General features: G+C 43.2%; 1 protein-coding gene across 1 annotated transcript in view; it reads left to right on the top strand.

Moving 5' to 3' along the window:
* The first annotated feature begins 3,034 nt into the window (after window positions 1-3,034).
* trim46b (tripartite motif containing 46b) overlaps window positions 3,035-27,044 on the top strand; it is a 38,007-nt gene continuing 13,997 nt past the window's right edge. The window contains exons 1-10 of the mRNA XM_060904970.1: window positions 3,035-3,058; window positions 9,701-9,938; window positions 10,133-10,283; window positions 10,683-10,881; window positions 12,083-12,229; window positions 14,756-14,851; window positions 15,831-16,084; window positions 18,513-18,634; window positions 18,954-19,292; window positions 24,370-24,599. Of these exons, the coding sequence (XP_060760953.1) occupies window positions 3,035-3,058; window positions 9,701-9,938; window positions 10,133-10,283; window positions 10,683-10,881; window positions 12,083-12,229; window positions 14,756-14,851; window positions 15,831-16,084; window positions 18,513-18,634; window positions 18,954-19,292; window positions 24,370-24,599 (1,800 nt within the window). The remainder of the gene's footprint in view (window positions 3,059-9,700; window positions 9,939-10,132; window positions 10,284-10,682; window positions 10,882-12,082; window positions 12,230-14,755; window positions 14,852-15,830; window positions 16,085-18,512; window positions 18,635-18,953; window positions 19,293-24,369; window positions 24,600-27,044) is intronic.

Raw genomic sequence — 27,044 nt, forward strand, 5'->3', positions numbered from 1 at the left:
GAGTTCAGTCAGGGATCTGTGCAGAACACTTGAGTTCTTCACTCCAACCTGAACACACCATGTCTTCATGGAGCTCGCTTTGTGGACAGGAGCATGGAACAGGTTTGGGCCTCTTAGTTCCACTGAAGGGAACCTGTTCTTAAATTGAGGTTAAAATGTTTTATGGTTAAAGCCAGTGAAAGAACAAGTTTTTACACACACACACACACACACACACACACACACACACACACACACACAAGCTCTGACTTTCGGATTTATATGCATCATGTTTTTATAGTAGGTGGCACAGTGTTGAAGTAGTTAGCACTGTCACCTCGCAGCAAGAAGGTTCTGGGTTCGAGCCCAGTGGCCGGCGGGGGCCTTTCTGTGCGGAGTTTGCATGTTCTCCCTGTGTCTGTGTGGGTTTCTTCTGGGTGCTCTGGTTTCCCCCACAGTCCAAAGACATGCAGGTTAGGCTAATTGGTGGCTCTAAATTAACTGTAAGTGTGAATGTGAGTGTGAATGGTTGTTTGTCTCTATGTGTCAGCCCTGTGATGATCTGGTGACTTGTCCAGGGTGTACCTGCAGTGGATTTAAGGGGGACGCACCCGGTGCGTGCCCCCTCTCCAAAAAATAGTTTCAGTATTGCAGATACCAAGATATGCCCACTGTATTTTTATTTAATTAATCTCATCTCGTCTCATTATCTCTAGCCGCTTTATCCTGTTCTACAGGGTCGCAGGCAAGCTGGAGCCTATCCCAGCTGACTACGGGCGAAAGGCGGGGTACACCCTGGACAAGTCGCCAGGTCATCACAGGGCTGACACATAGACACAGACAACCATTCACACTCACATTCACACCTACGCTCAATTTAGAGTCACCAGTTAACCTAACCTGCATGTCTTTGGACTGTGGGGGAAACCGGAGCACCCGGAGGAAACCCACGCGGACACGGGGAGAACATGCAAACTCCGCACAGAAAGGCCCTCGCCGGCCATGGGGCTCAAACCCGGACCTTCTTGCTGTGAGGCGACAGCGCTAACCACTACACCACCGTGCCACCCCTATTTAATTAATAAAGTTTTAAAAAATGAACAAAATAAATCGTTATGTGGGATTGAGCTGAAGAGTTTATGGCATAAATTTATATTTGATAGTAGGTCCTAGCTTCTTCGCTTGAGACACGAATGCAGTGAAATGCAAGCTGGGCAAATCTTGTTGGATTTTAACAGGGTGCAGAAATGTTGTGCAACGACATGACATACTGTATTCCCGGACTGCACTGTAGACTACATGTAAAGGGTGTACACCATCCTTTTCTATTTATGGTATCATTAACACATCTGTTCACAAGCCAAAATAAGATGCTGCAGCAGGTTTACTGCGTACACACATGGGTCGGCTGTCCGGCTACTGCTCGTATTCATTAATAGGGTATCCCTGTACTTTCTATACCCTGTGTATGTACATGGGACACGTGCCGTTTTGGGGGTGAGCCTTACTTTGATTTTTATGACAGTGGCTGGATAGGTCTGTGAGAGATGTTGATTTTTGCAATGGCTCTGAAGAAAATCTGCTTGAAATCCCTTGAGTCTTAGGAACTAAAACTTATTATAGGACTTATTCACATGTAACTCACACAATCATTGTATCGTTCTCTCGGTCTGTTAGACTCAGGAGCTCAGATTGCAGTTACTGACTTTGTATTATAGACACGAAGCTCTTGCAGTCTTTGTTTAGAGTTATCTCGGTATTAAGCTCTGTCTTAATGGCCCCTGACATTCTCTCAGTGTACCTGGGTATATTCACTGTCTTATCTGTACATTGAATGTCCTGAGCAGGAGCTCAGATTGCAGTGGCTAAAATAGTAATAATTTACTGATTTTAGGTGTTTTGAGGTCAGTGTACTACACTGTAGTGTCTCATCTCATCTCGTTATCTCTAGCCGCTTTATCCTTCTACAGGGTCGCAGGCGAGCTGGAGCCTATCCCAGCTGACTACGGGCGAAAGGCAGGGTACACCCTGGACAAGTCGCCAGGTCATCACAGGGCTGACGCATAGACACAGACAACCATTCACACTCACATTCACACCTACAGTCAATTAACCTAACCTGCATGTCTTTGGACTGTGGGGGAAACCGGAGCACCCGGAGGAAACCCACGTGGACACGGGGAGAACATGCAAACTCCGCACAGAAAGGCCCTCGTCGGCCACGGGGCTCGAACCCGGACCTTCTTGCTGTGAAGCGACAGCGCTAACTACTACACTACTGTGCTGCCCGCTGCTCCGGGCATTTAAAGACTGAAGAGCTTCTGGGGCCCCCCGGACCCCTGGCTTTACTGGGTTGACGCCCCACTTCCCATTTTCCTGGATCCGCCCCTGTTGTATCCTGCTTCTCGCCCATAGTCAGTTGGGATAGGCTCCAGCTTGTCCGCAACCCTGCACAGGATAAGTGCTTACAGATGATGGATGGATGGATGGTTTTATAGCATGTTTCAGACGCCTGAGAGGATGGCGCATGCGCTCTGGAGGGAGGAGAGAAGATGCTCGTCGCTATGGAAACGGGATGCAGACACGCTGCAGGGATGTCGCACAGAGGCGGGGGGGAAGGACGGAGCTTCAAAAAAAAAAAAAAAAAATCCAGCAGGCTACAGAGCGGCGCAGTGTCGACTCCCACCGGCATCCCACTGACCCACATCCCCTGCAGTCCGGAGCAGCGGCGCGGCGCGGCGCGGCGCGTGGAGAGCGCACTTGTGTTGAACCCGTGACGGACTGCCGCACCCAGGAACACAGACATGGTAGGACTGCCGTGGGTTTGTGCTCGTGTCTTTAGAGCAGTGACACAGGTGATGTCAATAGCCGCGTGATGTAACGCGTAAGGAGCGGGGTGTGGTTTCTTCTGCTCGGCTCATACCTGCGCTTTGGGGCAGCGCTGTAGATTTGTTTTGCTCCTATAGCACTAATAGGACGTGTTTGCCATGATGTACGTGTCCACCAGGATCTTCTAGCTCCGGGAACAGTGAGGGTGGGGGGATACAGTTCCATCATGGCGCCCAGATACCAGGTGAAGGTAAGCGCAGTGCTCAGTGATGCAGGGCCTGAGGAGCTCTCCAGGAGCTTCAGCACCTACTCTAACAACAACACACTGCACTTTCAGCAGGATTGTAACGACTGCATTAGGCTGCGATGAAGCACAGGAGAGTGAGGGATGTGATGGAGGGATGCAGGGAGGTGCCGCAGAGCTCTGCTTTAATGACATTGGTGAATGACAGTGAGACACAACCGTGGATGCCATAAGGATTCTCACTGGACATGTCGGTGCACAAGCCTTTATTTCAGCACTGCCACTGGAGTAGTAGTTCTACACCTGCTTGGTGTAAACTGTATATAGCCTATTTAGTGAGCACGTAGGGTGTGTAGATCATCCTTGATGAAATATTTCATCACAGGATAATGATAATGATGATCAGTCATCGAATATTGCTTTGCAGTGACCTATTCCTTCTATAGCTTGTAAAGGTGTATCACATCACATCACATCACATCACATGATAAGCTACAGAAACCACAACGGAAATGTTTTATTTTGATACAAAAGAACACGGGCGGCACGGTGGTGTAGTGGTTAGCGCTGTCGCCTCACAGCAAGAAGGTCCGGGTTCGAGCCCTGTGGCCGGCGAGGGCCTTTCTGTGCGGAGTTTGCATGTTCTCCCCGTGTCCGCGTGGGTTTCCTCCGGGTGCTCCGGTTTCCCCCACAGTCCAAAGACATGCAGGTTAGGTTAACTGGTGACTCTAAATTGAGCGTAGGTGTGAATGTGAGTGTGAATGGTTGTCTGTGTCTATGTGTCAGCCCTGTGATGACCTGGCGACTTGTCCAGGGTGTACCCCGCCTTTCGCCCGTAGTCAGCTGGGATAGGCTCCAGCTCGCCTGCGACCCTGTAGAAGGATAAAGCGGCTAGAGATAATGAGATGAGATGAGATGAGACCAGAGAGAGTGATATCATGAAAATCTATGTAAGTTTGTAAAACCCCACCCCTTTGATCATATAAATGTGGTCCGCCATTTCATAACGAAATGTCCTGCGAGTGCGTTATTTATCTAATGCAGAATTAAATGATATACTGTACAACACCTGCCTACACACTCCACACCCCGGACTCTACCACTTTTACTACAATACACTAAGTTCGTCAATATACACTCAGTACAAGTTGAGTATAGCATCGCCATCATTAGCCTGTTTACTTTTTGTTGAACTTATATATTTTACTCACATGGAAGTTCTACCCTTAATGGAAGAAGGTTCCAGTTCAGCGCCGCCTCACTGCAGCATGAGGAAAATGTGGAGTCTCTTCTGGCAGATTAGCTTAGATGGAAAAAAAAACATCGTTTTTTTTTTTTTTTTGTGTGCGTGTTGGAAATACATCCGCAGTTTATCAGTTTGGTTAGTTGATTTTTGGAAATGTTTTGGCTCAATTACAAACTTATCTCACTCACCAAACTGTTTTGAGTTGGAGTAGGGGTAGGACATCTCATAAATTCATTAGATAGACCATCAGGCAAGTAAAAGCTCCACCATGATTACTCACTTCCATTTTTAGTCGCCTGATTACTCATAAGAAGTGGCAATGTTATAGCAGACATAACCAGCATGTTGTGTTGTGTTGTTAATTACATTAATACACACGAAGGGTGTCGTGAAGCACCAATGTTTAGTGCTCCAGTGCTTAGATCGGGCCCCCGGAGCAAACCCGTACCTGACGAGAGACAACAGCAACATCAAAAATACATGATGACGTTCACCTGTACTGTCAGTGAGCAGCGTACAACTACAAAGCCAACACAGTTACATCTATTCACAAGTACAAAACAGCAAGTAGCGTTAAGCATGAAGTTCAAAAGAGACAACGTTATGTTAATGAATATAGTCATTCCGTAATCTACTGTAAGCACTCATTCCTGCAAAGTAAAAACCACCCATTTGTGAAACCCCAGTCATGATGCTAATCTCAACTCGATGCTCTGTGAACATTTCTCATCTCATCTCATCTCATCTCATCTCATCTCATTATCTCTAGCCGCTTTATCCTTCTACAGGGTCGCAGGCAAGCTGGAGCCTATCCCAGCTGACTACGGGCGAAAGGCGGGGTACACCCTGGACAAGTCGCCAGGTCATCACAGGGCTGACACATAGACACAGACAACCATTCACACTCACATTCACACCTACGCTCAATTTAGAGTCACCAGTTAACCTAACCTGCATGTCTTTGGACTGTGGGGGAAACCGGAGCACCCGGAGGAAACCCACGCGGACACGGGGAGAACATGCAAACTCCACACAGAAAGGCCCTCGCCGGCCACGGGGCTCGAACCCGGACCTTCTTGCTGTGAGGCGACAGCGCGAACCACTACACCACCGTGCCGCCCCTGTGAACATTTCTGGTAAACTTTAAAAAAAAAAAAATCGTGTTCCTATTCATGTCTGTATTTATATCCCTTTCGAACACATTATCCTTTCAATCAGAACATTTGGTTATCCTTAATGCTCAGGGAAACAAATAGTTTATGATTATTATTCTCTTCGAACAAAAAGATTCTAATTTAGATTGTGTTTACATCCTCAAGAACGTCAGCAAGTTGCTGGCTGAAGTTTCAGCTATGAGACTAGAAAATATTATGTGCGTTTTATTTGGTTTCTGTGGACACATACAGTATAACAGTGAGACAATGACAGGAAGTACAGGATATTGTGACTTACAACGATGTACCAAATGAGGACTTTTGTTTTGTGAAAGTTAAAAAGGTGGAGGGTTTTTCTTTTTTTCTTGGTTGTTAAACCTTCAATACTGAACTCTGAGTCTAGACGTGAAATCTGCTTGTTCCAGGCTCCTGGGGTCACGATTTCTCCACCTGTGAAGCATCGTATAGTATTCAGCAAACATAATTATGTTATTTATTTATTTATTTTTACTTCACTTGTTTTTGTGGTAATGGAAACGACTGTCACTGTATTAACACAAAACTTCAATATCCTAAGTTGCTGCATATGTAAGCCACACATACTGTATACCTGTGAGCCTTACAGGTAGGTTTCTAACAGGTGTGTAACGATTTGCCCAACTCACAATTTGAATTGATTCATGATATTAGGTTCATGATTTGATTTTCCCAGGATATTTTTGAAAAAAAATCAAATGAGGAAAATTTTATTTCCAAAAAAAGCAATAGTTTCTCCTGTTCTTTATCAGCCGGCATATTCCATTCATCTATTATCCGTAAGCGCTTATCCTGTGCAGGGTCGCAGGCGAGCTGGAGCCTATCCCAGCTGACTACGGGCGAAAGGCGGGGTACACCCTGGACAAGTCGCCAGGTCATCACAGGGCTGACACATAGACACAGACAACCATTCACACTCACATTCACACCTACGCTCAATTTAGAGTCACCAGTTAACCTAACCTGCATGTCTTTGGACTGTGGGGGAAACCGGAGCACCCGGAGGAAACCCACGCGGACACGGGGAGAACATGCAAACTCCACACAGAAAGGCCCCCATCAGCCACTGGGCTCGAACCCAGAACCAGTACTGTGCAAAAGTCTTAGACACCCTATTTTTTTTATACAAACTTTGTTATAGATTTCTATTTTATGACTTCTACATTATTGAGTCGGTACAAAAACATTTTACAGTACATTTACAGTTCGTTCTTTTCCAGCACAAATTTAAATGTTACAGGAAAAAAAAAAACATTTAAACCTGAGCAGCATATTCCATAAGAGAGCACTTTTCAGATGAAAAAAGAAAACATAATGAAGGCTGCTGGGTTTTGGTGTAAAATGATGAAGTGAGTGTGACAGTCAAAGTGTCCAGAAGAACTGTGGCTGGTTCTGTAAGATGCTCAGTAAAACCTACAGATCATTTCCATATAAAACTGCACTCACTGGACCTGAGACTACTATTTTTTTTAAAGCAAAGGGTCGTCTCACACCAAATACTGACTTTGTTTCATTCGTTATGGCTTACTGATTACCGTTTATGGTAATTTTTTAATTTCTAAACATTTCATTTCATTATTTTAAGCCATTTTTGGTCGACAGCATTTCTTTACATGTGCCTAAGACGTTTGCACAGGACTGTACAATATTGTGACCTTTGCCAAATTGTCATAAATTTATATCGTGATTTATTATCACATATGATATATCATTACATACCTAATTTCTACAAAAAATTGACAAACAAACAGAAGTTAAACTGCTGATTTTGTTTGAAAATTGCTAGTAGAATGAATCAGATAACATGGGCAGAGAAAATTAATCACATATACATTCAGTGATTGATAGATTTATTATTAGAGATATTCATTTGTTTGTGACCCCCAAATCCTCACCAGATGTTGGAAAAATCTCGCTAATTATCTCAAGATGCATTCATTTATTATAATATGATATAATGTAGTAATCTGTACAGTATGAGAGATGGGGAAGGTAAAAGCCTATTTAGATACTGAGTCAAACTGTTCCTTTATGAGCTGCAAGTAAAGGACGCTGTCTCTGACTGCAGCTTACTGTGGAGATGTTTGTGGTTCAGAGTTTCCTCAGGAATATTCATCAGAAGGGATTGGAGCACATCTCTCTGACAGCTCTGAACACTTTATACAGCTGGTATAACTCACGAGCTTCTTTCATCCCTGTTCGTAGTGCCTAGTGTCACGGTTCTGAGTGCCTCCACCTAAACCTTTGAGTCAAACATTGATATCTTTCATGTCTTCTGGATTATCACTTAACAGTCCTGAAATATTCAATGACGTCCAATAGAAACCTCAGAATCTATTTTCTTTTAGATTAGACAGCATCTATTGGGGCGGCACGGTGGTGTAGTGATTAGCGCTGTCGCCTCACAGCAAGAAGGTCCGGGTTCGAGCCCCGTGGCCGGCGAGGGCCTTTCTGTGTGGAGTTTGCATGTTCTCCCCGTGTCCGCGTGGGTTTCCTCCGGGTGCTCCGGTTTCCCCCACAGTCCAAAGACATGCAGGTTAGGTTAACTGGTGACTCTAAATTGACCGTAGGTGTGAATGTGAGTGTGAATGGTTGTCTGTGTCTATGTGTCAGCCCTGTGATGACCTGGCGACTTGTCCAGGGTGTACCCCGCCTTTCACCTGTAGTCAGCTGGGATAGGCTCCAGCTTGCCTGCGACCCTGTAGAACAGGATAAAGCGGCTAGAGATGAGATGAGCATCTATTGGTCCAGTGTAGCAAATCTAGAGAACGTGATCAGCTTCTGGTGCAGGAGCCCGATCCTGAGCTCAGCACTCAGTGTTTAATACAGGAGCTAATGGGTTCCAGTCACATGAATGCTCACTGTATGCTACTCTTACATGTATATACAGGTTCGAGCCCAGTGGCCAACAGGGGTCTTTCTGTGTGGAGTTTGCATGTTCTCCCTGTGTCTGTGTGGGTTCTCTCCGGGTGCTCCGGTTTCCCCCACAGTCCAAAGACATGCGGTTAGGTTAACATGAGGCAGCCTTAGCCTGAGGTTGGGCTGAAGTGCCCTTGAGTAAGCCACCTAACCCCCAACTGCTCCCCGGGCGCTGTAGCATAACTGCCCACTGCTCTGGGTATGTGTGTGTGTGGGTTCACTGCTTCAGATGGGTTAAATGCAGAGGAGGAAATTCACTGTATGCTTAAGTCTGTGTTTGAGTATCTCATCTCATCTCATTATCTCTAGCCGCTTTATCCTTCTACAGGGTCGCAGGCGAGCTGGATCCTATCCCAGCTGACTACGGGCGAAAGGCGGGGTTCACCCTGGACAAGTCGCCAGGTCATCACAGGGCTGACACATAGACACAGACAACCATTCACACTCACATTCACACCTACGCTCAATTTAGAGTCACCAGTTAACCTAACCTGCATGTCTTTGGACTGTGGGGGAAACCGGAGCACCCGGAGGAAACCCACGCGGACACGGGGAGAACATGCAAACTCCGCACAGAAAGGCCCTCGCCGGCCCCGGGGCTCGAACCCAGGACCTTCTTGCTGTGAGGCGACAGCGCTAACCACTACACCACCGTGCCGCTGTGTTTGAGTATATGTGTGATAAATAAAGGCAGCTTCTTCTTCAAAAAAAAAAAAGTCTGCAAACCGGAAAGAAATTTTAACCTAGCAACATTTTTCACTTAAAAATAATAGTTTTAAATACAACTATGCAGACATGTGCATAACGTTGCACCATGCTCTGTTTTATTGCAGTTTCAAATAGTAGAAAAGTTAAAAAGACTACGATACACACTGCTGAAGTACTGTATTATGAGTACCTGCTTCTACATGATGGACATTATGTTCTTTATTGCAGTTAATTAATGTACTAGAAATAAAATCATTGATTGCTTTGGTATATTGATTCGAATTAGTCCTTATTGTCTTTGTGTTAATATTTTATATTTATACTGTATATTAATGATTTTGCTGGAGATGTTTATTGTACATTACATTAACGGCATTGAGCAGACGGGCTTATACAGAGTGACGTACAACACAACCAGAGCAGCCTGGGGAGCAGTTGGGGGTTAGGTGCCTTGTTCAAGGGCACGTCAACCATTCTTGCTGGTCCAGGAAATTGGACTGGCAACCTTTTGGTCCTGAAGTTGCTTCTCTAACCATTAGGCCATTATTGTAGCATCTTTTCAGTAAATCTCTCTCTTATCTCCAGTCGAACATGAAGAGCATGGAGCGGGAACTCCAGTGCCCAGTATGTAAGGACATCGTGAAACAGCCGGTGGTGCTGCCTTGCCAGCACAGCGTGTGTTTGCTGTGTGCGTCAGAGGTGCTGGTGCAGAGCGGCTATCCTCAGCCCGAGCTGCCCCCAGAACCCCACTCTCCCGCCTCCACACCTAACACACGCTCGCCGCGCCAGGCCCACCGCTCTGTAGATCGCCCATTGCGTCCTGGTAAGGGTGCACGTTGTTTACAATCTCTGCATTATAACTTTATAGAATCTTAAACAATTTATGATAATTAGGGAACATAAAGTTTGATGTTTTTCGAATTGTTCCATTATTCTGGAATAACCAAAATAATGATAACAGGAGAAAAATTACAGAGGAACAAGTGAATAACTGGCTGCTCATGTGTTCTTTTACAGGTTTTGGGACATATCCGGGACGCAGGCGCAAGGAGGGCTCGACCCAGATCATGCTGTTTCCTTGCGTGCCCTGTGGTCGAGATGTGGAACTGGGTGAGAGAGGACTGATGGACTGCATGAGGAACCTCACGCTGGAGCGTATAGTGGAAAGGTAATGCACTGGGCTTGGCTTGCTGTGAAGTTTTTTATTTTCCCCCGTTTGCACTGATCATGTTGTCCTGGTCTATGGTTTCCTTCCAGCTTTTGTAATAACACATGGGTTAAAACAATGGGGTGTGGAATAATGAAAGATTGATCACTCTTTTTGTTAAATAACATTGTAAGATGTCTGTGTTCATAAAACCAGGGGTGGAAATATAAACCATATGATTGTGTTGAAACAATTTGAGTAGGAAATCTCACAGTTGCAGTGAGATAACGTTTATGTTCTGTACTTGACAATTTTTCTGCATTTTATTTGTCCTTGTTCGTTAGAGGAAGGGTACAGCTGGTGTGGTGACTCATGAGGACAGACAGTGGCTGATTGCTTGTTTGGTTGATTGTCTCTCAGGTACAGGCACACAGTGAGTCTGGGCAGCGTGGCAGTGATGTGTCAGTTCTGTAAGTCCCCTCAGACTATGGAGGCCACTAAAGGCTGCACTGACTGCAGGGCGAGTTTCTGTAATGAGTGCTTTAAGCTCTACCACCCGTGGGGTACGCCCCGCGCCCAGCATGAGCATGTACAGCCCACACTCAACTTCAGACCCAAGGTGAGCATTCATCACACTCCAGAAGGATTCAAAAAGGCAGACTGATGTTACTTGTTTGGCTCGTTCATAAATTGTTTACTTTGTACAGCAACTTCATCCCATTCTGCTCCTGCAGTAATTACACCACAGCGACATGCCTAATCAGCCCTAATGGATGAAGTTTGAAACACAAAATGCTATTTCTGCTTTCCATCTCTCTATCTCCCCAAATCTAAAAATATGCTCCCTTCTAATCAAGCTACTCCAAATTCAACTTTCCTCAAGATAACTGAATGAATAACCTCTTCATCATGATCAGGAGCATGGAACCTATTCCAGGATCACTGGGTGTGATGAATAGGGTGCCAGGGCCAAAAATGCCCAGCCACTGGGGTTGCACAAGCCAGTGCACACATAGTACCAGTCTCAAGCCCGGATAGATTGGGGAGGGTTGCATCAGGAAGGGCATCCGGTGTAAAGACCCCTGCCAAATCAAATATGCAGATCATAAATTGGATGACCTGCTGTGGCGACCCCTAATGGGAGCAACCAATAGACGAAGAAGAAGAAGAAGGATGCCAGGGCATCATGCCCACAGATGATAACATAGTCATTCACACCTAGGGGTGATTTGATGGAGCATGTTTCTGGGAGGGTGGCACGGTGGTGTAGTGGTTAGCGCTGTCGCCTCACAGCAAGAAGGTCCGGGTTCGAGCCCCGTGGCCGGCGAGGGCCTTTCTGTGCGGGGTTTGCATGTTCTCCCCTTGTCCGCGTTGGTTTCCTCCGGGTGCTTCGGTTTCCCCCACAGTCCAAAGACATGCAGGTTAGGTTAACTGGTGACTCTAAATTGACTGTAGGTGTGAATGTGAGTGTGAATGGTTGTCTGTGTCTATGTGTCAGCCCTGTGATGACCTGGCGACTTGTCCAGGGTGTACCCCGCCTTTCGCCCGTAGTCAGCTGGGATAGGCTCCAGCTTGCCTGCGACCCTGTAGAACAGGATAAAGCGGCTACAGATAATGAGATGAGATGAGATGTTTCTGGGAGGTGGGAGGAAACCAGAGAAAGTGGAGGAAACCCAGGGGAGAACATCAACAGAAACTTCACAACCCGAGCTCAGGATCAAACCCGTGACCCTGTAGTCATGATGCCTCAAATCACCTTCATAATTATCATAATCCTTTCTGTAATCTCTCTTTCTCTCTCTCTCTCTCTCTCTCTGTAGGTGTTAACATGTACAGAGCATGATCAGGAAAAGTTACAGTTCTACTGTAAAACATGCCAAAGGCTCCTCTGCTCCCTCTGTAAGCTGCGTCGTGCTCATACAGGTCACAAAATGGTGCCTGTCAGTCAGGCCTACCAGGCACTCAAGGTACTGACTTTTACATTAATGGTGTAGTGTAGCTGACATGCTGACTGACATCTTGAATCTGAGATATTTCAGACAGACAGACAGACAAACATAACTTTATTAATCCCAGAGGGAAATTGTCAGATTACAGCAGCAATCCAAAAAGCAGAGTGTGAAGAATAATAATACTAAAGAATAAGAATACTGAAGTAAACATACAGTGGTGCTTGAAAGTTTGTGAACCCTTTAGAATTTTCTATATTTCTGCATAAATATGACCAAAAACATCATCAGATTTTCACCCAAGTCCTAAATGTAGATAAAGAGAACCCAGTTAAACAAATGAGACAAAAATATTATACTTGGTCATTTATTTATTGAGGAAAATGATCCAATATTACATATCTGTGAGTGGCAAAAGTATGTGAACCTCTAGGATTAGCAGTTAATTTGAAGGTGAAATTAGAGTCAGGTGTTTTCAATCAATGGGATGACAATCAGGTGTGAGTGGGCACCCTGTTTTATTTAAAGAACAGGGATCTATCAAAGTCTGATCTTCACAACACATGTTTGTGGAAGTGTATCATGGCACGAACAAAGGAGATTTCTGAGGACCTCAGAAAAAGCGTTGTTGATGCTCATCAGGCTGGAAAAGGTTACAAAACCATCTCTAAAGAGTTTGGACTCCACCAATCCACAGTCAGACAGATTGTGTACAAATGGAGGAAATTCAAGACCATTGTTACCCTCCCCAGGAGTGGTCGACCAACAAAGATCACTCCAAGAGCAAGGTGTGTAATAGTCGGCGAGGTCACAAAGGGCCCCAGGGTAACTTCTAAGCAACTGAAGGCCTCTCTGACATTGGCTAATGTTAATGTTCATGAGTCCACCATCAGGAGAACACTGAACAACAATGGTGTGCATGGCAGGGTTGCAAGGAGAAAGCCACTGCTCTCCAAAAAGAACATTGCTGCTCATCTGTAGTTTGCTAAAGATCACGTGAACAAGCCAGAAGGCTATTGGAAAAATGTTTTGTGGACGGATGAGTCCAAAATAGAATTTTTGGTTTAAATGAGGAGTGTTATGTTTGGAGAAAGGAAAGCACTGCATTCCAGCATAAGAACTTTATCCCATCTGTGAAACATGGTGGTGGTAGTATCATGGTTTGGGCCTATTTTGCTGCATCTGGGCCAGGACGGCTTGCCATCGTTGATGGAACAATGAATTCTGAATTATACCAGTGAATTCTAAAGGAAAATGTAAGGACATCTGTCCAGGAACTGAATCTCAAGAGAAGGTGGGTCATGCAGCAAGACAACGCCCCTAAGCACACAAGTCGTTCTACCAAAGAATGGTTAAAGAAGAATAAAGTTAATGTTCTGGAATGGCCAAGTCAAAGTCCTGACCTTAATCCAATCGAAATGTTGTGGAAGGACCTGAAGCGAGCAGTTCATGTGAGGAAACCCACCAACATCCCAGAGTTGAAGCTGTTCTGTATGGAGGAATGGGCTAAAATTCCTCCAAGCCAGTGTGCAGGACTGATCAACAGTTACCGCAAACGTTTAGTTGCACTTATTGCTGCACAAGGGGGTCACACCAGATACTGAAAGCAAAGGTTCACATACTTTTGCCACTCACAGATATGTAATATTGGATCATTTTCCTCAATAAATAAATGACCAAGTATATTAGTTTTGTCTCATTTGTTTCACTGGGTTCTCTTTATCTACTTTTAGGACTTGTGTGAAAATCTGACGATGTTTTAGGTCATATTTATGCAGAAATATAGAAAATTCTAAAGAGTTCACAAACTTTCAAGCACCACTGTATTTAGTAACAAATTATAAACTGTGCTATACAATTTTATGTGACCTAGAGTCTAATGAATGAACACAAATCCTGCGCCAAAATCTAGTGGAAAGCCTTCGCAGAAGAGAAGAGAAGAGAAGAGTGGAGCTCATTATAATGCAGTAGTAATGAGGGGACCGACTCCATATTAATGCCCATGGTTTTGGAAATGCATCAGCAAGCTTACATGGGCGTGATGTTCACATACTTTTGGCTATATAGTGTATGTTTATTAGTGCAGGGAATTTTGCAGCAAAGCAGCAAGCGATTGGGTGATCAATGATAAAAAAAAAGCTGATTGTGCTCTCACCTGTACACTGTGAGCTCTTTCTGTGACTCCACTGCTGTTTTTTCTCGTGTGTGTTTGTACAGTACAGTGTGTGAGTAGCTGAAGAGTATTGCAGCGTCCTGAGGGAAAATAATATGAGTTTAAAATGCAGCTATCGGTTTTAATCCATGATCTTTAGTTGGGGAAACAGTGTAGGATGTACGTATCGTCACACCAATTCTTTTCACCCTCTTTTCAGGGAACCATAAGTAACTGGACAGTTAAAGTTAGCATCTAATTCATGGATTAGTGGAAGTCTTTGACATGTACAACTATTTTAGTGTTTCAGTGTGGAGGGTTTTTTTCCATCATTGAGTGTGTTACGGACTTTTTTCCATCATTGTGTGTGCTATGTTTTTTTTTTTTTTTAGGAAAAAATCAGCAAGGAGCTAAACTACATCCTGTCCAATCAGGCTACAGTGCTGACTCAAATCACACAGCTGGAGAACGCCATCACCCAGACTGAGGTACTGCTCCCTGTAGGGTCACAAAACACCCGAGTCACTGCGTGCTACACAGCTGCCTACAGCTCTACAAATGGTTACAGGTTCCTTCTGTTCCGTTAAGACATGCCTTCCACATACATGTCAACCTTTGGTCAATCAAACCTGTATAACCAACCTCCAAAATCCGTATTTCCCTTATAAAATCCTTATAAGATGCAAATTAAAATAATTTACCTAAAATTTGAATGATAATTAACAGTGATATATCCAAGTTACTTTTTATTCAATATTAACAATAAACCTTCAGAATGAATACAAAGCTCCAATGTTTGACAAAAACACAAAGTGTCACTCTAATGTTCTGAATTGTACTCCATGACAGCTTTTTTTAGCGCTCTGCACCAATACCTCACGAGGCTGCACGTCACAGCAAGTGTCTATGTTGATCTTGCCGGAGTGCCCATTCAGAATCTTTTCAGTCACTAGTGAAAGTCGCTCAGGTGGAAATACGCTTTTCAAACAAAATGTTACTTCCCGGTTGGCGGGATTCTCGCAATGCGGTGTGCGCATGATCAAAAGTGGAACGAAGTCTCGCTACCACAAGATAACTCGCAATTTCATAAGACTGTTTACTGGCTGTTTGTGCTTTCTGTGGTGTACAGTACGTTTGTAAATGTTATGCGCTCTTTTATCATCGTGGGAATTGATTATAGCTCTAAATAAATATTGAAGTTTTTTTAAAAGAATCCCTATAACTTTACTTGTACGCCCGTATACTACGTTTATTGAATCAAATCCGTATAAAATACGGACATTCCGTATAGGTTGACATGTATGCTTCCAAGTATTTACAAAAATCTCAGTCACATTTTCCGTTAATATTGAGAGAAGAATTTTTCCTGTTTCTAAAAATGCTGTTTGTTACTTTCCAGAAAATAGGAAAATAGTATAGTATGTTTCAAAGTCTCCATGTACTCCAAATGTGTGTGTGTGTGTGTAGGTGAACAGTGTAGCAGCCCGTGAACAGCTCTCTCAGTGTGTGAGGGAGCTGACGGCTCTGCTGTCCGAGCGGCAGGTCATCTTGGCTCAGGCTCTGGAAAACTCACGGCAGAGGCGGAGCGAAGCTTTAGCCAATCAGGTCATGGAGAGGCGCAGCTTGTTGGAACATGCGGGCCTGATGACGTTTACCCAGGAGCTGCTGAAAGAGACAGATCCAGCCTGTTTTGTACATGCAACCAGGCAAACATTTAACAGGTAGAACACACACACTCACTAATATCTCATCTCATCTCATTATCTCTAGCCGCTTTATCCTTCTACAGGGTCGCAGGCGAGCTGGAGCCTATCCCAGCTGACTACGGGCGAAAGGCGGGGTACACCCTGGACAAGTCGCCAGGTCATCACAGGGCTGACACATAGACACAGACAACCATTCACACTCACATTCACACCTACGCTCAATTTAGAGTCACCAGTTAACCTAACCTGCATGTCTTTGGACTGTGGGGGAAAACGGAGCACCCGGAGGAAACCCACGCGGACACGGGGAGAACATACAAACTCCACACAGAAAGGCCCTCGTCGGCCCCGGGGCTCGAACCCGGACCTTCTTGCTGTGAGGCGACAGCGCTAACCACTACACCACCGTGCCGCCCCTCACTAATATTATTTGATATTAAATATGAATCTGGTGTAATAATATCCACCACACGCTGATGTGAAAGCGTGGCTAGTTTCCACAGGGGTTCATAGAGCAGATGAACTGTGTGACCTCTCTCGATGTTCAAGAAGTACAGGAGTCCGAGTGCTGTGATTTGAGAGAGGAGGGGGGATGTGTTCTGGATGCAGACACACAGGAGCCAGGTGTGACCTGTCCCTATTCCTTCAGAATCTTGAAAGTCACCCATGGTTCTCGGGAAAGAGCAAAAAGGCAGGACTTTGAATGAAATGACAAACCTTGAGAAGCATCATGGGAACATGGAAATAAGCATTTCACAGGTTCTCGGGTGTAAACCAGGTCTGTGGATGCGATGGAAGGGAGGCTCTAAATTTGGACAGAACCTGCCATCTTTCCTTTAAACAAGAAAATAAGTCAACAACAACAAAAAAAACTTTTCTTCAAAAATTTTGATAGCAGTTTTATCCAAGAGGAAACAGAATCTGAACTGTTTAGAGCCCTCTTAGTTTCTTGGCATGGATTGTGGGTACTCAGACATTTACCAGAAGTTTAAGGGTACGCGCTTAAAGGTTGTGTGAGGCAGATGCTCTCTTGTAGGTGTAGGAAGATGGCACACGGGTGTGGGGTCCTAAGGAACAGTCAATTTGGGCATGTTGGTTTTGCAACTTCAAAATTTGCACCATCCCATCTAAGGCTTTTTTTCAGGAGCATCCTAAGAATAACTGTCCTAATATAAGAAGAAAAGTGCACTCACTGAAGTAAAAAATGAAAGCTTGGAGGCAGTCCCCAGCTTTGGTGGACACTAGTATCACCCACATCCATGCTTGGTGGATCAGAGAGGTGAACTAGAACATTCAATTTTCTATTCAGCTATCTGCCTTAGCAGGCTAATGGCTATTTGGTAAGTATACCTTGCCTATCAGTGGATATATTTCAGGCAATATTATTATTCAGAAAATATTAATTGTTTAATTGAAAGGATTTTGAGACGAGGGTTTTGTAGAAAATAATGCATTACTTATAACACTTGTGCCTGGAGGGTAGTCTAAACTCACTGGCCACTTTAATAGGACCTTGTTGTTGATTCTAAGATCCCTGTTCTTGGCTGCAGGAGTGGAACCCAATGTGTTCTTCTGCTGTTGCATGCTGAGATGCTTTTCTGCTCACCACGGTTGTCAAGAGTGATTATATGAGTTACTATATCCTTCCTGGCAGCTCAAACCAATCTGGCCATTTTCCTCTGACCTCAACAAGGCGTTTGTTTCCAGTTGGCACCATTCTGTGTAAACTCTAGAGACTTGTGTGTCAAAGCCCCAGGAGATCAGCAATTTCTGAAATACTCAAACCAGTCCATCTGGCTCAAACCAGCACCCATACCACAGTGAAAGTCACAGTTTGAGCCCATAATTTTTTCCCATTCTGATGTTTGAAATGAGGCGGCACGGTGGTGTAGTGGTTAGCGCTGTCGCCTCACAGCAAGAAGGTCCTGGGTTCGAGCCCCGGGGCCGGCGAGGGCCTTTCTGTGCGGAGTTTGCATGTTCTCCCCGTGTCCACGTGGGTTTCCTCCGGGTGCTCCGGTTTCCCCCACAGTCCAAAGACATGCAGGTTAGGTTAACTGGTGACTCTAAATTGAGCGTAGGTGTGAATGTGAGTGTGAATGGTTGTCTGTGTCTATGTGTCAGCCCTGAGACGAGGGTTTTGTAGAAAATAATGCATTACTTGTGTCGTGTGTCAGCACGACTTGTCCAGGGTGTACCCCGCCTTTCGCCCGTAGTCAGCTGGGATAGGCTCCAGCTTGCCTGCGACCCTGTAGAAGGATAAAGCGGCTAGAGATGATGAGATGAGATGAGATGTTTGAAATGAACATTGGGATTGGTTGATTAGAGAGCTGCAGAAAACAGCAGGTGGATGGGTGTACCTAATAAAGTGGCCAGTGAGTGTAGTTGGCAGCATCCTTTATATTTATTCTCATTCTCTCTCTCTCTCTCTCTCTCTCTCTCCCAGGCTGGCCCAATCTATTGATTCCCTACAGACTTTCTCTCTCTCCGCTGATCCCTCATTCCGACACTTTCAACTGGACGTCTCCCGGGAGCTTAAACTTCTCACTGATCTAAACTTTATTCAAGGTGAGAACCAAACCACATGCACACAGACTTGAATAACTTGAGTTGTGACTTGACCCAAAACCCAGAACAGTAAAAACAAGATGAACAAAATTCTCCTCAGCAGACTTCATGGGCTGAGTTGTTGGTGAAGGAGAGTTTTCTCGAGTGCTTGCTGTACCTTTTCTGAGAAATATGGTGTTTCAAGCACAAGCCGAAATGTTGCATTTCACAGAGTTGACTTAGACACATATTTGTTTGACCCATGTTAAATGTCTGCCCTTTTTTCTTTTGGTTATGATAATGAGGCTAAATCCAAACCAACCCTTTCTCGTTTCTTCAGCTCCTTTAGCCCCTGTGATTGACACCCAGCGCACGCTGGCCTACGATCAGCTCTTCCTGTGCTGGCGACTGCCGCAAGAGTCCTCCCCTGCCTGGCACTTCTCTGTGGAGTACCGTCGCAGAGGTGTGGTGCCAGGGGGCGGGACAAGACCTGGCCTCCGTGGGGGGTTGGCTGGAGCCCGTTGGGGCTGGCAGCGATTAGACGAGGTGAGCGGGACCAGTGCTGTGATCAACAGGCTGGAGATGGACAGCGTGTACGTTCTCAGAGTGAGGGGCTGCAATAAAGCCGGCTTTGGAGAGTACAGCGAAGAGGTGTACTTACACACTCCGCCAGCTCCAGGTAAACACAGTATGTTTTCAGTGGGATAAAATACACCTCTGATCATGGTGGATATGCAGTTGCTGCCTTGAAAGCCATAAGGCTCAGCCAGTATTGACAAATCCGGTGTCCAATTTGTGTGTTTCACCTTTTAGTGGTGCCGTCATTACTGCGGTGGCAAGTTGTAATGACTCAGTGTGGCAGCTGCTGTCAGCGGCATGGGTAGTTGGATTGACGACGATAGGCAGTGGCCCCAGTTACTGATGAAGTACCCTCTATGGATGGCAATCTTAATGTTATTCAAATTTTACATATTAATTATTTGGCAGGCGGCACGGTGGTGTAGTGGTTAGCGCTGTCGCCTCACAGCAAGAAGGTCCGGGCCCCGTGGCCGGCGAGGGCCTTTCTGTGCGGAGTTTGCATGTTCTCCCCGTGTCCGCGTGGGTTTCCTCCGGGTGCTCCGTTTTCCCCCACAGTCCAAAGACATGCAGGTTAGGTTAACTGGTGACTCTAAATTGACCGTAGGTGTGAATGTGAGTGTGAATGGTTGTCTGTGTCTATGTGTCAGCCCTGTGATGACCTGGCGACTTGTCCAGGGTGTACCCCGCCTTTCACCTGTAGTCAGCTGGGATAGGCTCCAGCTCGCCTGCGACCCTGTAGAACAGGATAAAGCGGCTACAGATAATGAGATGAGATGAGATGATAAATCACGATACAACTTATGAATTTCTGAATGTATGAAATAAAAATAAATAAATCGTGATTATCAGGCTGCATAATGTTAGTTTTTCCTAGCTGTAACTGCACTGCTTAGACAGCAGAGGGTGCAATAATATACAGTAGTGGGAATACACGTGACTTCGCTCTAGGTGGAAGTAACTCAGCTCTAATGCTGTGAAAACACACAAAAAAAACCAGATGTAAAATGTGGAAGAGCTACAAGTGTGTACAAATAGATTGAACAAGAAATCAGAGCTCTCTTTTTACAGATTGCTGAAAGATAAAGAAAAGAGAAGCAAATGGAGGCAGAACAAATGTTCAGAAACATTTATTAAGAAAAGGAATATTTGTTAACCTTTTTTTAATAAAAGGAATGCTTTAGTTAGTAGGTGATTTATATTTTACTCCAACCTTTATAAATGTGGGTAAAAAAATCTTGTTGGTTATTAAGAAAATGAAACAAAAGTTAAAAAAGGAATATTTCAGTTGATAAAGAAAAGAAAAAATAAATGTTGAATTTTTTGGAAATAAAACTTTTTTTTTTTTTCAGAAATATCCTGGGGAAATTTAGTCATTAACCCAATACTGTGAATCGACTCAAATCATGAACTGGGTGAATCATTACATCCTTATCACTTAGACATTGTTTATGACAATCACCAGAAATGGAGAACAGAGAAATAGAAAAAGACGGACCACTTGACTATCCGTCACATTTCAAGTGATGAAGTTTAATATACTGTACGAATGTCACTGTACTAGCTAGCTAACATGATCATTCCCAAAATGCATTTAACATCACATTAGTTACAAAATACAAATTTCTGTTCTGATTTTTTTTTAAATAGGTATTTAAGATTATTTCAATAATTGCCTGGCATATGACCAGCAACAAAATGCCAACTACAGGTCACTCACAGAGGGTCAAAAGCTGAAAACGGCACAATTTCTTCCCAAGCTCCTAGACATCGTCAAAAGTAACATTGCATTGAACTTAAGGGTAACACTAGAGAATTGTATCCGTCTGAGGACAGCATGCATTCATATGAGCGCATATTACAGGGAGACGCCACCGTAGTAATGGTGACTTGTTTACTTCCGGTACTTTCCCCAGATTCATGTGCAGATATAAATCTATTCAAGCAGAGCTGTTCATTCAGAAGCATGGTGGCACAATGGATAGTGTTGCTGCCTCACAGCTCCTGGGTCACCAAGTAAAGTCCCCCATGAGCTCAGGTCACTGACTGTGTGGAGACTGTGTCCATGTGGGTTTTATGGGTTCAGGGTTCTCTGTGTTTCTCACACAGCATTCTAATATAAACTGCCCCTTGGTGTGAAATGAGTGGGTGACATGAGTGGGTGGATGTGAGTGGGTGGGTGGGTGACGAGAGTGAGTGGGTGGATAGGTGAGTGGGTGGGTGAGTGTGTGTGTGAGTGGGTGATAGAGAGTGAGTGGGTGACATAGAGTGAGTGGGTGACATAGGTGGGTGGGTGGGTGACATGAGTGGGTAGGTGGGTGGGAGTGAGTGCGTGGGTGAAAAAAAAATCTTTTTTTACACATTTTAAACATCTGTGCTTTTTTAAAACATCTTTTTTTTACACATTTTAAACATCTGTGCTTTTTTAAAACATCTTTTTTTACACATTTTAAACGTCTGTGCTTTTTTAAAACATCTTTTTTACACATTTTAAACATCTGTGCTTTTTTAAAACATTTTTTTTTACACATTTTAAACATCTGTGCTTTTTAAAACATCTTTTTTTACACATTTTAAAAATCTGTGCTTTTTAAAACATCTTTTTTACACATTTTAAACATCTGTGCTTTTTTAAAACATCTTTTTTTTACACATTTTAAACATCTGTGCTTTTTAAAAACATCTTTTTTTACACATTTTAAACATCTGTGCTTTTTTAAAACATCTTTTTTTACACATTTTAAACATCTGTGCTTTTTTAAAACATCTTTTTTACACATTTTAAACATCTGTGCTTTTTTAAAACTTTACACATTTTAAACATCTGTGCTTTTTTAAAACATCTTTTTTACACATTTTAAACATCTGTGCTTTTTAAAACATCTTTTTTACACATTTTAAACATCTGTGCTTTTTTAAAACATCTTTTTTACACATTTTAAACATCTGTGCTTTTTTAAAACATCTTTTTTACACATTTTAAACATCTGTGCTTTTTAAAACATCTTTTTTTACACATTTTAAACATCTGTGCTTTTTTAAAACATCTTTTTTAAACATCTGTGCTTTTTAAAACATTTTGTACACATTTTAAACATCTGTGCTTTCTTTAAAAAAACATCTTTTTTTACACATTTTAAACGTCTGTGCTTTTTTAAAACATTTTTTACACATTTTAAACATCTGTGCTTTTTTAAAACATCTTTTTCTACACATTTTAAACATCTGTGCTTTTTTAAAACATCTTTTTTTACACATTTTAAACGTCTGTGCTTTTTTTAAAACATTTTTTACACATTTTAAACATCTGTGCTTTTTTAAAACATCTTTTTCTACACATTTTAAACATCTGTGCTTTTTTAAAACATCTTTTTTTACACATTTTAAACGTCTGTGCTTTTTTTAAAACATTTTTTACACATTTTAAACATCTGTGCTTTTTTAAAACATCTTTTTCTACACATTTTAAACATCTGTGCTTTTTTAAAACATCTTTTTCTACACATTTTAAACATCTGTGCTTTTTAAAACATTTTTACACATTTTAAACATCTGTGCTTTCTTTAAAAAAACATCTTTTTTTACACATTTTAAACATCTGCGCTTTACATTTTAAACATCTGTGCTTTTTAAAACATTTTTTACACATTTTAAACATCTGTGCTTTCTTTAAAAAAACATCTTTTTTTACACATTTTAAACATCTGCGCTTTACATTTTAAACATCTGTGCTTTTTTTAAAAATAAAAAAAAAAACATCTTGTTTTACACATTTTAAACATCTCATAGCATCGTTAGCTAGCACCTCTTGGGAGACAACACACTGTGGCAGTGGAGCATCTTCAGATCCAGTCCATGAAAATCCAAACTTTAAATAATCGTGCTCATACTTCCTTCTTTTTTTGCTTGGCCCAGACTCTGTCTCCTCACTCACTGTAGCTTTAGGTACTAAAAATCGATCCATTTTGTCTCTGGCAAAGGCTAGCTGAAGTTCACTAAATGTCCGCAATAGTAACTTATTCTGGTTTATTTTTCCTCACGTCGCGCCCCCCCCCCGAAGAACTCTGGCGCCCCCTAGGGGAGGCGCGCCCCACACTTTGAAAAGCCCTGCTTTATTTCATCCCTAGTAATTTGTCAAATGGCCAAACTTTCATACTTCCATATTTTCTGAATTCTCATTTCATTCATAATTCATTTTGGAGTGAACTTTTAATCATTGATAAGCCCTCCTGCAGGTTTGCGGTCCCATTTTTATGATTGGTGTCTTGATTTTGATTTTTCAGTTTTATTATTATTGTTATTATTATTGGATGCTGCACACTGACACGGTAAAGAGCACACGTGTGCCCGGTGTGGCTCGTGCTGTCTTACTGCTGTTCACCCATGAAGCGATTCTCACTAACCCATATTTTCTCTCTTCTTTTTGCCCATCTCCATTCCTCTGTCCACTTTTTTTATCCTATCCACTGATCTCCTGTAGAACACTTACATTTTTCTTTCTCATCCACCGTTCAAGCTTGTCTTTCTGTTTTTTCCTCCATTTTTCCAGCAGCCGTTTCTGCTTGCATTTTTGTTCTCTGTTTTTGTGTGTCTGGTCCAACAAGTTGTCTTCCTTCCTCAGATCCTTGTGATGTATTTTGCTATGAGATAATATTTGTCCCAGACAATAATTTACAAATTTGGTCATTACCTTTTTCTGTGGAAGTCCACAGATAAGAAACGTAAGCATGAAGCCTGCTATCTGGACAAATATTCATATTAAACTGCTAAAACGAGAAAGATTTAATGAATGCAAGCTTATGTCGTAGTATATCATACTTTTCCTTTGCCCCTGAACTGAAATCTCCCAAAGGCTAATTTACTTTTTAATTATCTGCTAAATAAAAATCTTCCCTGTTGATCTTTATGAATAGTTGCAGTTATTTGTGTTCCATCCTAGTTTTGTCTGGCCGTTTTCCTGATCGCTGCCCGTCTGCCTTGCCCTGTTCCTTCTTCTATCAATAAGTCAATCAATCCTGTCTTTCTTTTCTTGCCTCAAATCCCTTCCTCAATTCCACTACTTTCTTTGTCTCTGCCCTCTTTTCTTCTCCTTTTCACCTCTTTCCTGACCACTTTTTCTCCTGCAATTCATTCCTACTTTATTCCTTTCTCCCCTCCTCCCCTCCTCTACTCCCCATCAGTACTGAATTTCTACTTGGATTCGCGTTGGGGTCTACATGCTGATAGACTCGTGGTGAGTAAAGAGCAGCGCTGTGCCCGCAGCGTGCCAGGCCTCTCTCTTCTGCAGGCAGCTGACCGAGCCCTAACTTCCTGTCACCTGACCGCTGACCTGCTTGTGGGTGACGTGGCTGTCACACAAGGCCGTCACTACTGGGCATGCTCAGTGGAGCCTGGCTCTTACTTAGTTAAGGCAAGTACAGCTTCAAAAGTTAACATAGTGACTAACAACATGAGAGACTGAAGAAAAATAGACTTCTAAACATGATGGTAAATGTTATGACAATCCTTTCCAAAAGTATTGGTACAGCAAACCCATTCCTTATTTTTGCCATACACTGAAGACATTTAGATTTGATATCAAAATATAACGGGTCAGAATTTCAGCTTTCATTTCCTGATATGTACATCTACGACTGGCACCTTTGGTGGTAGACCACCCAATTTTTATGCAAACAGATAGATAGTCTTAAAGTAAATGACACTTAATATTTGGTTGCATATCCCTCATTTGCAAGCCGGTGACCCACTGACATCACCAAACTGTTGCATTCTTCTCTTGTGATGCTTTTCCAGGATTACAGTGCAGCTTCTTTTAAGTTGTCAGTTTTGGGGTGTTTCCTCCCTTCAGTCTCCTCTTCAGGAGGTGAAGAGCTGCTCAGTTGGGTTCAGGTCTGCTGATTGACTTGTCCAGTCTAAAACCTTCCACTTTTTCTCCTGATGAAGTCCTGTGTTGTGTTGCAGTGTGTTTTGGGTCGTAGTCTTGCTGCATGATGAAGTTCCTCCCAATGAGATTGGATCCATTTCTCTGTGAATTGTCTGACAGAATGATTCTGTAGACTGTGAATTCATTCTGCTCTTAATATCACGAGTTCCATCATCAATAAAGATTAGTGAGTCTGTCCCAGAAGCAGCCATGCAAGCCCAAGCCATGACTCTGCCTCCACCGTGTTTCACCTATGAGCTTGTACACTACCGTTCAAAAGTTTGGGGTCACTTTGAAATGTCCTTATTTTTGAAAGAAAAGCACTGTTCTTTTCAATGAAGATCACTTTAAACTAATCAGAAATCCACTCTATACATTGCTAATGTGGTAAATGACTATTCTAGCTGCAAATGTCTGGTTTTTGGTGCAATATCTCCATAGGTGTATAGAGGCCCATTTCCAGCAACTCTCACTCCAGTGTTCTAATGGTACAATGTGTTTGCTCATTGCCTCAGAAGGCTAATGGATGATTAGAAAACCCTTGTACAATCATGTTAGCACAGCTGAAAACAGTTGAGCTCTTTAGAGAAGCTATAAAACTGACCTTCCTTTGAGCAGATTGAGTTTCTGGAGCATCACATTTGTGGGGTCGATTAAATGCTCAAAATGGCCAGAAAAATGTCTCGACTATATTTTCTATTCATTTTACAACTTATGGTGGTAAATAAAAGTGTGACTTTTCATGGAAAACACAAAATTGTCTGGGTGACCCCAAACTTTTGAACGGTAGTGTATGTTTTGGATCCTGAGCAGCTCCTTTCTTTCTCCACGCTTTGGTAAAGGTTCGTCTTAGTTCCAGTACTTTTGATTCTCATCTCTGTATTTGTTTGTGAATTCCAATATGGCCTTCTGTGGATTCATACTGCTGATGAGTGGTTCAAAGTCTTCTTTGAGCAGTAGATTGTGCAGTGTTGTAGTTGAGTCGCTAAACCTTGAGTCCGAGTCCAGTCTCGAGTCCCCAGTGTTCAAGTCCGAGTCAAGTCATTAAAAAAAAAATTGAGTTGAGTCGAGTTCGCTACTGATCCGAGTCAAGTCTGAGTTGAGTCCAACACTCCAACTGCACTATTTGATGGTGTCTGTTTTAGCGCCATTAACATTAGTTTGTTCCTGAACATGGCGTATGAACAGGTGAATGTGCTTGTCTTTATCAGGGAGTGTGAAGTAGTCTGTCAGAGATGGTTGGGAGACGGATGGAAGTGCAGAAGGTGTGTTTATTAATACAAGTGAAGAGGGTAAACAATCCAGGACGGCAGGCAAAATCGTAAAATGGTAAAACAGGCAATAGGTCAAGCGAGGCACAAACAGGCTATCGTAGACTAGGCAGAATCAAAGACTAGAAACAGGAAATCAGGGATCAGTAAACCAAACAAGGAAATAAGGCTCGGTAATGTGTCAGCAACGCAACTCAATACTTCGCAAAGTAAGTGTGTTTTCACAGTTTTTATATCGGCGCGCTGATTGCACCTTAATCCTGTGTAGGTGCAAGTCGTTTATAGTGTGCGTGCATGAGAGTCTGCTTGGCACGCACGCTGTCTGGAGCGCGCCTGAGAGTCTGTCTGATGCACGCGTCCAGGTGCGCAGGTGTGACACTCTTACACAAAATTAGTACAGAATTAATGTAGATATAAATATCTTATGGCAAATTATTATGGCATGTTACAAAAAATAAAGAAAAAAATCCGAGTCCTCGTCTCCATTTTCCGAGTCCTAATGCAGTTAATGCACGAGTCCGAGTCCTCAGTGCTTAAGTCTGAGTCAAGTCACGAGTCCTTCAAATTAGGGCACAAGTTGGACTTGAGTCCAAGTCCTGGACTCGAGTACTACAAGCCTGAGCTTGTGATACCTTCACCTCTGCCCTGTGGAGGTTGTTGG

Source organism: Neoarius graeffei, chromosome 22 (genome assembly GCF_027579695.1).
Source record: "Neoarius graeffei isolate fNeoGra1 chromosome 22, fNeoGra1.pri, whole genome shotgun sequence".
Taxonomy (NCBI): Eukaryota; Metazoa; Chordata; class Actinopteri; order Siluriformes; family Ariidae; genus Neoarius; species Neoarius graeffei.